Genomic DNA, 12,824 nt, shown 5'->3' with positions numbered 1-12,824 from the left:
AAACTCTAAACATTCTATTGTATTATATGTTTAGGATTCTAAATATAGACTCTTCTTTAATGAGGAAATACATTTTTATTAGAACCAGATACTTGGGTGCACAAATTATGTACTTTAAACACAAAATGCTATTACTTTTAAAAATGGGTTTCAGAGCAACTTAATTATTTCATATTTATAATTAAAGCATCTTATAATTAAAAAAGGAATATTGCTGTCTTGATTTTCTGGTTTCTGCATAATTTCTAGATGCATTTTTGTAAGATAATCAATTCTACAGCACTCTTTACATAACAACTATCAAAAAAAGGCCTTCAAGGGGATGCCTGGGTGGCTCAGTTGGTTAAGCATCTGCCTTCGGCTCAGGTCATGATCCCAGTGTCCTGGGATCAAGTCCCGCATCGGGCTCCCTGCTCCGCGGAGAGCCTGCCTCTCTCTCTGTCTCTCATGAATAAATAAAATCTTTAAAAAAAAAAAAAAAAGGCCTTCAAGGAGGGTTATGAATGCTTCTTCATTCCCTGGAGAACTTGAAGCCCAGAAAGATTCCCATACATCCTAGATAGTTTCTAAGACAGTCCTCTGTGAAAGTACCACGCTCAGCCAGATGTTCTCTGGGGGTCCCTTTCACAGCTCTGTAATTTAGTGATTTAATTTGAAACACCCATGAATTTATTAATATATTTTGGGAGCTTTGTTATGGCAGGAGAAGCAAGATAAGTAACAGCCCTTGATCTAGACTTTCACATTCTTTTTTTTTTTTAAAGATTTATTTATTTATTTAACAGAGATAGAGAGAGAGCACAAGTAGGCAGAGTGGCAGACAGAGGTAGAGGGAGAAGCAGGCTCTCCGCCAAGCAGGGAGCCCGATGCGGGGCTCGATCCCAGGACCCCGGGATCAAGACCTGAGCCGAAGGCAGCCGCTTAACCGACTGAGCCACCCAGGCGCCCCAAGACTTTCACATTCTTGAACTACTTAATTTGCCTATACGAAATTAATTATAAACAGTTTACCTAACATTGCTAAGCCATAAAAAAATAAAAGATTAATCTGGAACTGTCAGAAGAGTTATTTAAGAGCCTTATTTCAAGGTCTGCTTCGAAAAAAAAAAAAAAAAGAAAAACCTCTGTAATGTATAATTAAAGCTATTCATATGATTTTCAGTGTCTGAGGAGAGAAATGTTATGAATGTAAATTAAAGTCTGTTTCCTTTATAAACGGAGTCATAAAAATGTTGGGCCCATTCTTTTAGTGGTAAAATGGTGCTTGGACAGGAGTCCCTTAGGAAAGGCTACAAGGATGATATATGAATAAACCTTCATGACGAAAGGTGAAAGAGCACATTTTATGTATAAAAACACTGTCTGCATTATCTTCACTTAAAGAATCATTTTCTCTCAAACACTTAGATAAAACATCATGCAAAACAGAAGGAAAACCAGGGTGAAAGAGCCCACTTTTCAAGTAAGCACTTTTGCCGTAACAGAATGCTACTTAATACAAATGCACGGTGATAAATTCTTATTCATTACTACATAACAGAGTCATTTCTTTCACAATTCAATCTCAAACAGAAAGTCATAAATTTTTTTCCTACTTTAAACAGAAAACTCAAATGATGAAAGACTGATGGGATGGGAAGATATATTACATGACTCAACTGTATGCACATATGTTCTAAACAACAAATATTAAGAATCCCTTCTAGGAAAATTCAGAAGATAATTCACACTAAATAATAATAATAAAAAATTATGTATAATATTAATAACAAGTACATAAAATATAATATGTTAAAATATACAATATATTAATAATATAACATAAAATGTAATATATAATAGAATATATCATATGGCAATTATATAATCATAATATTTATAATATATTAAATATAATAAATTATAAATTGACAATAATAATAAAGAACCATTTTATTTTGTAGGACAGCAAGTATTCATTTTCTCAAATTTCTTCAGAGAGGGAAAGAAAATTATGAAAAATTTCCTCCTGGTTGGGCTAGAAAAATATACCCTTTCCTTGAGGGAAAGGACCACGTGGCACCCACAGTGAAAAGTGCACGTAATGGGGAGTGTCAGGCAGATTTACTCATGCCCAGGGCATCACTAGGACAGGCCTCAGACACCGTGCTGGGGCATCACAGAGAGTCATCCAGTGACTCCTGGCCCTTCCATGTACAGGTAAGGCATCAACCTCAGGAAGGTTCACTTCTCTGACCCCCCTCCTTTCTGGAATTACATGTGTTAAAGCACCATTTGGGTTGGACAGACCCATCCTATACAAACACTGTATGAAACTAAATCCTGCCAGAGCAGAGTGGGAGGAGGGAAGCAGGCAGAAGCCATAGCTACATGGAATTTATAATTGCTGTCCCTCAAATATTTTCTTAATCTATTTTATGTACATAATTCTCTCTTCTGAGAAAAGTAAAAAAATACATTGCCATACATTTACATCGCTTATGGTTCACTTATTTCCTATACTTGATTCCTTGAACTTTCATACTAGAGTAGGGAGGATACCAATATTTTGTCTTGTTTGGACCTGAAATTACATCTCAGGTCTGTAAACATCACTGACCACACCGCTAAGCAGAACAGCAAAGTTGACAAATAATAAAGAAAAAAAAAAAGCAAATTCTAGTAAATTCCAACATAAAGCATTTTAAATGAGCATCTGTTTTCTACGATCACTAGCACAGCCTTAAATAACAGCTTTCTTCTATATGTTAAAAAAAAGAAGTCACATTTTGGCTACTGAAAATCATGCAATATTTGGCAATTACTTTATACAATTAACAGTTACCATCACTTAATATTAAAATGATTGAGGGGCGCCTGGGTGGCTCAGTTGTTAAGCGTCTGCCTTCGGCACAGGTCATGATCCCAGGGTCCTGGGATCGAGCCCCGCATCAGGCTCCCTGCTCGGCGGGAAGCCTGCTTCTCCCTCTCCCACTCCCCCTGCTTGTGTTCCCTCTCTCACTGTTTCTCTCCCTCTGTCAAATAAATAAATAAAATCTTAAAAATAAATAAATAAATAAATAAAATGATTGCTACAAATGGAGGACAGGAGACATGAAAATAATTACTGAATCCAGGGGTCAATGGACACCTGAAGCAAAGGAAGAATTTCCAAAGTTCAGTACATTATAAATTACTCATTGAAGATCACATTAAGAGCCCTAAACTAGAACCTGGCAAAAATTCTACACTTTTTTTTTTCATTTAAAATATTTATTTATTTGAGAGAGAGCAGGTGCACAAGCATAAGGTGGAGGGGCAGAGGCAGATTGAATCTCAAGCAGACTCTCCACTGAGCACGGAGCCTGACGTGGGGCTCAATTCAAGGACCCTGAGATCATGACCTGAGCCAAAACCAAGAACTGGACGCTTAACCAACTAAGCCACCCAGACACCCCAAAAATTCTATACTTTTTAAAATTTAAAATATTTATTTATTTATTTGAGAGAGAGCTGGGGGAGAGGCAGAGGGAGAGGGAGAAAGAATCCCAAGCCGACTCCACGTTGAGTGCAGAGCCCGACTCAGGGCTCAATCCTACGATCCTGGGATCATGACCTGAGCCCAAATCAAGAGTCGGACGCTCAACCAACTGAGCCACCCAGGCACCCTCCCAAATTCTACACATTTTGATAAAAAATTCTTTAATCCTTTAGTCCTATATAAAGAGTGATAAATGAGTCTAGAAATCTATGTCTGTGAAGATACCATAATGGTAGGCAGAGAGTAATACTGCAACTGAGCCACGTTAGACACCTTAAACATTCAAACCGAAAAGCAATGTCATAGATGATCATGATCACGGTAATAACTCAGAGAAACGAACTTCTTTGACTACTCACTATGTGCTGCACACTGTTCTGTTTCACATACATTTATCTAATCCTCAAAACAACCCCACAATGATCCCCAATTCACAGATGTTAGAAAGGCAGTTTAGGACAGGTGTTAAAAGCCAGGGTGTCAGAGCCGGGCTGCCTTGGTTTGATTCCTGGCCCCAGCACTTACCAGCTCATCTGTAAAGTGGCGGTAAATAGGGTTTGTTGTGGAGTTAAGAAAACTAGGAGCTTAGGCAAGTGCCTACTGTATCCAAAGGGCTGCCCAAGTGAACTCTCAATACTATCCCAGAAAAGGGCTCTGAGGCCAGGAGAGAATAAGTCACCCAGGTTACAGCGGCAGAGCCAGGAGGAGAGCCAAGGCCGTCTGGCCCTGGAGGCTGCACTCTGGACCTCATGCACGCTGCCTAACAATTACTGAAACTCTTACGTGCAGGCATTTTCTGCATTGTTTCATTTCAACCTCCAGACAACTTTGTAAGATCTCTACTTTACAGAGATGAAAACCCCGCATGCCAGTCACTTGCAGGGACCTTGCAGGCAGGGGCACTATGGTGACGAAGACACTGATGCTAGCCTGCAGGAACTCACAGGTTTAGACGCTAAAGAGCTTGTGTAAAGACACAGGCCATAGAGAAGAAGGGCTGGGAGGCAAACTCAAGTCTACAGGCTCGCTCCACACCACCCACACGTCACTGCATTAAAACAGGGAGTTTCTTAGGCAGAAAAGATATTTTTAGGGAGAAAAGGAAGAAAGGAGCTAACATATGAGATGAGAATTAGGGTTTCTGGGCAGGTGGGAAACATATATAGGAGACCCAGTCTCTCCATCTTAACCCTTTACATACCCAAATTTTTCAACAGCCCCAGGGCATTTTCCCCATATGGATGGGGAAGGAATGAGAAACTAATTTCTACTTGCTTACAATATGCTCGGAGTGAAGATTGCAATAATATGAAATACCACAGAGCATGGCAAGCTCCCACTCTGCTCTCTAGGTAAGCATCTGCAGGTCAGATGCTGCTAAAAGCATGTCCATGCTGTGAGTTAGATACTGGGCGTTGGCAGAGAATCTCTGGCAGGTGAGGCACCCACTCATCTGTGCGGCCCAGCCCCAGCTGTCCGCCTGGCAGCCAGCTCATTCTTCTCTGCCGTCTCCAGGGGGTGGTCTGCTCTCAGGTGGTCTCTCCTGGTTCTTCACTTACTTTCCTTGCTTTCTCTGGGAAGTGGAGGATGTCTGACCATCTGTCCCTCCCTCGTGAATCAAATTAGAAATATAATTAACAATTTAGGGTCCTTCTTGTGAAATGCCTCTCTATTAAAAATAAGTACTTTATTCCCAGTAATACCGCTCTTTACAGAACACAGAAGCTCAAACCCGTATCATCTGCAGACACCTGCCTTATGTCACCACCCTCAGTGCAGAAGACAGGTGTAATGAGAGATGGGCACAGAACTGATCATACCTGAGAATCTGGAACACCTCCAGCTTCTGTCACAATGACGTGTTTGTCACTGTTTTCTTCATCTTGTTCAATTGCTTTAAACAAAGAAAAGAAAAGGAATGTTTAAAAAAAATGTAGCATCATAAGAAAACAGTTTTAGATCATTTCCTTTCAGATGGTAATTTGGCAGGAAAAAACACTGTGAGGTAGATTCACAAAATGTAAATATCAGCACTATTTTTTATTATTTGGTTGAAAGTTTAACCGCACCGGGCACTTTTCATGTACATTATCTTGCTTATTAAATCAATGGCAGTGGAAAAGTTTGCTCTCATTTCTTCTCTTCACCTAAACCCATCCTGACATCCGCTTGTCAGTATTGCGCTTCATCCAAGAGGGAGTTGGGGTGTAGTCGAAAGCTTCTATCAAGTTTATCTGAGAACATTTTTTTTAAACAATGTGAGGTTTTTTTGGCTGGTAGTTTATGGTCACATAATAAAGAAAGCATAATATTGTCTATTTAGACCGTTCCAGTATATTGTTACCACAAAATCCCAAACTGTGGAATCCTGAATCGACCTCTTCTCCCTTGTTTTCCCCAGCATCTCCCTATCCAAGTCCTTGTCACATTTTCTGGGCTGGTGCAATCATCCCCTAAGACAAAGCTTGTAATTCCTCTCCCTCATACAATACAGCTGGGGCACAACAGCTTAAATAATCAGTCTCAAAAAATAAAACAAGTGCCATGCTTTGGTCAATGTATCACTTATCTTATCAAGTATGAATTCCCTCTTCATCATTGAAGGTCTTCCTTGAATTCTCTAGCTTCCTCCTAATCTCCAGCTTCACATTGACATTCAATACAACCCTGATCCAGGCAGAGGGATTTCATTATTTTACTCTTTGTACAGTTTGCTCTTTCACTTTCAAAATATTTACCGAGTGCCGACCATGTGCCTGGCATGGGGGCTACTCCTGGAAAAAGGCGGGTGAGCCCTGACTTCATGAAGTACACATCCTAGCTGGGAAGATAGCCAATGATCAGCAACTCCTCCTACTACAACTAACAATAACAATCATAATAATTATAAATATAATAATATTTTTAAAAATAAGATGGTCATGACAAATGGGGATATGACAGAAAACAAACTGGGGGAGGCCACTTTAGGGAGGGGGGCAGGGATGGTGATTCCCTGAAGAACTGTTATTGGGGTGGGACCTCAAAGTTGAGATGGAGCCATCCATGGCAGGTGAGGGTGACAGGAGCTAGAGAGAGCACAGACCACTCTGTGAATTCAGATTTTAGCCAAAAAACAGGGGAAAGCACTAAGGAATATTAAATTGGGAATCACATGATTTGATGCATATTTTCAAGAGTCCTTTTTGGCTTCTTTATAGAGAAGAGACTCAAGAGAAGCAAACGAGGAAACCGGGAGACCAGTTTGGTAACTGTTGCTGACATCCTGACTAGAGATGAGGATGACTCAGACCAGGGAGGTGGCAATGAGCTGAAGACACAAGGAGGATCTTAGCTGAATTTTTAGACAAAATGGACACCACCTGTCAATGAACTGAATATGGCTGGGGGGTTGGGGGAGATGAGGATAAGAAGCAATCAAGGAATACTCCTAAGTAGAGTAAGTTATTCCTCACATCTGCCATGCCATTTTTTCTTTTGCCCTCTCCATCAAAAGCAGGACAAAAACATCACCAGTCTTGCTGACAGTGAGGTCACGCACTGTACTTATGGGTTCAGTTCGCATTGTTTTGTGGACTTTCAAATACTGTGCTCTCTGCTCTGTATTTTTTTAAAGTATCATTTCACATACCTTTTGCTTTCGTATGCCTTTTATGCCTACTTTGTGGTGCTTACCACAGAGCACACCTAAAGTACTGTGCATGCAGTATGAGCTCTGTCAAAACTAACGGGATGAACGGTTCCTCCCCATTTGCCCCAAACAGCACAACGTGACCACCCCTACTTACAGAAACGACTGCTTTCGTAACTCTTTATGAAAAAAAGAGGGGAGGGAAATTCTTCTGTTAAATGCCACGAATAACTAGGAAAACTCCTATCACCGAGCATCTACAGGCAAGGGAGGAACAGTGGAAGTGGATAGAAGCTTTTCTTCTTTTTTCAGCAAAAAGTTCCATTCATGCTTGTTCAAAGGGGGTCCCCTGTTGCTACTGTTGCCTGATTATGAGAAAACTTAAGAAGAAAGAAAAACTCCCATGTTTTCTCTGAAAAACTAGAGGCAAGAATGCCAAAAGAAAAATACAGAATAACACTGTAAATTCCACTTAAAAATGCATTGGCTAGGGGCTCCTGGGTGGTTTAGTCAGTTAAGCGTCCAACTCTTGATCTCAGCTCAGGTCTTGATCTCAGGGTTGTGAGTTCAAGTCCTGCACTGCACTCTATGCTAGGTATGGAACCTACTTTAAAAAGAAATGCATTGGCTATAGAAGTAAGGAACTCTATTTAACTAATTGAAATAAGTCTTTCCTCAACCTGTAATGGGGACTCATTCTCCTAGAGGGCAACTAATGTGGGACAAGAGCACCCATATGAAGTGTGAACCATACCTTGGCACTTCATTTATGCTTTAATTTGAATTTTTGCTCTTTAAAGTTTTAGTTTAGATGAAAATGAAGAAAATTAAATTTTGGAATATTTTGCCAACTAAATTCATGTTTTTATTTCTTAGTTTTAATTTTTTAAGAGAAGACATTGCACAGCATTTATTCGAATTAATCCATTTCATTCAATAATCTGCCATATTGTTGTTGTCACGTTAAGATTATCGCATTACTATTTCTTTTTTGAGAGGACCATGCTTTTAAAAAATCTCGGTTGGATTTCCATGATGTCTAACTCTATAAAAATCTTTTTCCTTACCAAAAGGCAAGCCCTTCATCACAAGAGAAACAGGAAAAACTGAGATTTAGTTGTAGAAAGTGATATCTCCCAGAAAGAATTCATAGTCCATAATCTTTCAGGGTTGTACTTTTACTTGGGGCTTCTTTGGGGGGAGGGAGCTGTCTCTCATAGGTATTTCCTTAAAACAGAGAACATGCCCTACTGCATCACAGAAGGGAAATAAGGTCTAGTCCCTAGAGAACAGACAGGTGGTCCTCCAGGAAAGGAAGCCTAATGGCTCCCAGGTGACATTCTGCCAAGGTCAGGGGACAGAGTTAGTGACACTCCTGCCCTGATCAGTCAGCAGTAAAAAGGTCTAACCAGGTGAGTGGGAGAGGTAGTAACTAGCTTCCAGTTAGAATCTCTAGCTCAGGAATGTCTGTTTGAGTAAGCTGGAGCTGGAGGGTGAGGATAGAGTCTGGAGAAAGTGACTAAAAATTGGCAAGTGTGAAAAAGATACAGGTTTCCTACTGGGGAATCCACAGAAAGGGGGCACCACCAGGGCAGTCCTGTGCTTTTCTTTGAGAAGAGAATACACTGAGTGGGTTCTGCAGTTTTCAGATAACAACTGGAATGATACTGAACAAGTGGAAAGTTAAATCAGAGTTTCCGTCCATGGTTCAGAAAACACTGATAGAACACCTGTGTACCAGGCAAAGGGACAGCTGCTGAGAAAAAATCTAGCTAAGATGTGATCCTGACCAGAAGGAGCCATCTAGCAGTGGCCATCAGACCCCTGCACACCATGGAGTGCTGTGTCCTCGGGGCCACTTGGAGGGAAGGATGGCTTTCTGGCTGGCACGATCAGGGAAGGCATTCCCGATCCTCTCCTCTTGGTACTCAGCGTGTCCTCTGTGCCTCTAGGTTACTGCTTAGCCTGGCCCATTCCAGGCACTTGCTTATCTTCCTTATCTTTCTTGGTGGTGTGAGAAATGGAAGTCTGAGAGGATAAGATCCTGCCTCACAGGTGCCTAATGTGTGTGGAATTGATGTGTCCTGGGAGTGTCATTCCGTCTTGGTTCAGAAAGGTGGAAAAAATTTGGGGAAAGGAGAGCTAAGATGGGGTGGTAAGGGTATGGCGTTTTAGTCAGAAGGTGGGAGCAAAGTTACACCAACAAGCAGTTTTAGTACACGGTTTAATCCACATGATAGAAAGAGCACCAACACTGCCAAGGGCCTCAAGAAGGTAGGTGGAAGCCCTCTGCCAAATAAGTTAGTTTGCAGAATTGGGAAGCTTAAATCCTTTCCTATTATCTAGGCAAGCTCAACAAGAGCGTATGAAAGAATAATGAATAATTAGAGGGTCTTCAATTTTTGGAAAGTAGAAAGATCAAGTAAACTCCCCCAGCATCCACCATCCCCGCCCCGCCCCCAAAACAGTGAAGTTGAATGTCAAAAGTGTAGAGAAAGTTTTTGGATATCTTCTTTAAGTGTGTTTTTGACGTTTTGGTCTATAAGCAATCAAGATGGAGAGAGATGCCATCCCAAAGGGGAAAGTTTGTAGGAACCAGAGTAGTTGAGCCCGACCATCCATGATGCCTTTAGACTTACACAAAACCATGGTTACAAGGACTCTCCCACGTGAATCAGCCAGGCAAGCCAGTGGCCACTGTGTAGGAGGGTGTGATATGGTCCACCAAGTCCTGAGTGAAGAGGCCCAGGGGCCCCAGGCTCTGACAAGGGATACTCTGAGGCCAGAAGACAACCCAACTTGGTTAAGTCATAGTAACTGTGGAGGGGCGAGGACGCAAAGGCAGGACCTCTTGAGCAAAAACCATCCTGTCCATGTTTTTGTTTTTAAAACAACATTCTGGTGATGGGTATTAAAAAGGGCACATATTGAATGGAGCACTGGGTGTTATATGCAAACAATGAATCATGGAACACTACATCAAAAACTAATGATGTAATGTATGGTGATTAACATGACATAATAAAATAAAATTTAAAAAAAACAACATTCTGGTGCTCTATGCATTAATTATTTCACATTATACTACAACAGAGGACATGCAGGACAATGAATAACAATTTCAGAATTGAGAGCGAACACTATTTTTTAAGATTTAGGCATAATTCTTAGTACATATAAATAGAAACAAAGGAGGTGGGGATTAGCATAAAAGTATACTTGGGAGAAAGATTCAGTCCTATATTCCTGGCTTATCCCCAAACAACAACACTACATTTCTTGTCACGTCTTTGAAGACCTCAAAATTAGTTGCCCAGCACTATAGTTGGATTCACAGAGCCAGAACTACAAACACAAGCAAGTTCAAGAGGGATGTGGCAAAGGTAACTCAGCAATCCATCTCAGTCTGCACAATGGAGACTCTCAAAATTCTTGGAGACTCTTATCTGCAGCTCCCTGATGACAAGGACAAGAGTGTGGTCTCCTCCAATACATAAATAACATTATTTTCTTGGAAATACTGAAAAAATATGATTCCAAGAATATATTTTAGCTGGGAGTTCACATATGCTACTTGGGAACAAAAATATACTTATGCTGAGGATTTATGACCACCCCGGGACGCCTCATGTATGAAATACAGTCAGTCACCTAAAAAGGAGTGTTCTAGTGACCCCTGAATATGAAGATGAATGTCAAGAAATACATAAAAAGACAATCTCTTTCTTCATGCCTCCTAGTGGTATGCCTCACGTGATAGAAGGAGGAGGAAGCAGTTATTTAGATTTTTGAGCTGAATTTTCTTTTATCTGATCAGAGTAAGAGTAGGCTGGGGAAAATTTCCTACGCAAATATTGATTCTGGGACAGTTCCCTCCAGTGGAACACGTACACAGGAATGACAGCTTCTGGGACCAAGGGAGGCTCTGAGCCACCCTCTCTGCCAACACAAACCATCTCCTTATCTCTCAACACAGAGTCTAAAAGCAAGAAAAGGCCTTTGAAAATAACTTACCACCACAAAAGTCACAAGCACAAGATCTAAAGCATATATTTTGAGCAGTGAATATGAGAGCCCGCATGAGAACTAAGTGTATCTGTGGATTACTTAGCACTAATTCACAGAAGAGTACTTAGTTTAAATGTATCTATTTGTAAGTTAGCCAAGAGCCATTCAAGATGAGCTACTGGAGACAGCCTCCAAGATTTTAGGGCTTGCCTTAATATCACTTCTCTGTTATCTTCAGAACAGGTCTTCTCTCCTCATGACTTACTAGGAAGATTGCTAAGAAAACTTTCTTGATAACTCTATTAATATTATTAGTTAAACACAAAGAAGACTGATGTCCTTTCAAAACAATGCTTATTTAATCTCTGATCAATTTTGCCAAGGTAAGAAAGAGCCGTACTCACAGAATATTAAACAGAATGATCATAATGCACTAGGTGACTATACTTGAAAGTGTTCTTTGCAAACCAACCAAACTAATTTTTTTCTTATTGACAAGCCAACCCCAAATTTCACTACAGATAGAAATTCAGCATTTCAAGTCTCCGTATGAGAAACCAGCAAATACAGTCAAGAAAAAGAATTCACTGAGTACTTGGCCAAGAATTAAAATTTGGGCAATAATAGAATCTTTCACCTTTGTAGCATTTTTAAAGAGAGAGAATTTTCATAAAGGGCCTCATCTGATGTCCCACCCTGAAGATGGGGACAGGTAAAATCCCCCCCATTTTAGAGATGAGGTTCAGTAACCTGCGCTAGCCCTCCCTGTATGATGTGTGTATGTATCTGCGGCAGTTCGAGTCTGTTGCGGACGGAACGGTACTGTGCTGGTCACACCGCACACCGGCGAGTCCGTTCATGTGGGTCCTGACCAGTATTTCTTTTCTAATGAAACACAACATAATACAATAGAAAGAACAGAAACAAAGTTTAAACCTCAAAATGCATCCCCACTAGTAACATCAAGAATTTCTCACCCCTGTGGATGAGACGCATACCAGGTTGGGCTGTTTTGTGTGTTCCGAGGGTTGTGGACTTTACCACGCTCAGAAAACACTGAGGTGTTTCCAGGACACATGAGGCAGAGCCCTGTTCCTCGTTATCTAAATAACCAGCTATGTTTTTGTACCATTCCTGGAGAAAGGCCCTAATATTTATTTTAGGAGGCTCCTCTCCAAGGCTCCATCCCCATTCAGCGGGCAGTGCGCTCCCTCGGAGGTGGCGCACAAACGAGCTGGCAGCGAGAAATGCTGATCGAGTCTATTTATTTTTGGTTAGTGATATATAATCACAAATGCTTCAAAATGCTCAGATCTTTTCTAGTCTTTAAAAAGGAAGGGAGAAGAAGCAGTTACAGCCTTTACTTCATTGCTGTGGGGTTTTTTTAGTGTTAAAATTTGAAAAATATCGTTCAGCATTCACCAGGACAGGCCATATAGTACTATAATCTGGCCCATCCAGAGCGCCATCGGAAAGTTGCTTTGAAAGCTGACCAATGCCTGCGACATCTCTGTCCCACTTGTCTTTTCTCAGTCCCAGTCAGTTCAGGCTCTGAGCTGAACTTGAGATTGTTGTTTTAAAACTCTCTGTTCTGGGTCCTTATCATCCTCGAAGCCTCTAAAAATGCAAGTTTCCTGCAGGCTCTCTTTTCTCTCTCTGCCGCTT

At 40.9% G+C, this 12,824-nt stretch overlaps 1 protein-coding gene across 5 annotated transcripts in view; it reads right to left on the bottom strand.

Moving 5' to 3' along the window:
• RAPGEF5 (Rap guanine nucleotide exchange factor 5) overlaps nt 1–12,824 on the bottom strand; it is a 508,053-nt gene that overhangs the window by 106,651 nt on the left and 388,578 nt on the right. For all 5 annotated transcript variants that reach the window (XM_032401958.1, XM_032401959.1, XM_032401957.1 and 2 more), the window contains one exon: nt 5,341–5,414. In XM_032401958.1, coding sequence (XP_032257849.1) covers nt 5,341–5,414 — 74 coding nt within the window. The remainder of the gene's footprint in view (nt 1–5,340; nt 5,415–12,824) is intronic.

Source organism: Phoca vitulina, unplaced genomic scaffold (genome assembly GCF_004348235.1).
Source record: "Phoca vitulina isolate PV1807 unplaced genomic scaffold, GSC_HSeal_1.0 scaffold4, whole genome shotgun sequence".
Taxonomy (NCBI): Eukaryota; Metazoa; Chordata; class Mammalia; order Carnivora; family Phocidae; genus Phoca; species Phoca vitulina.
The sequence above is the reverse complement of the archived record's forward strand: the minus strand, read 5'-3'. Positions and strand labels throughout refer to the sequence as shown.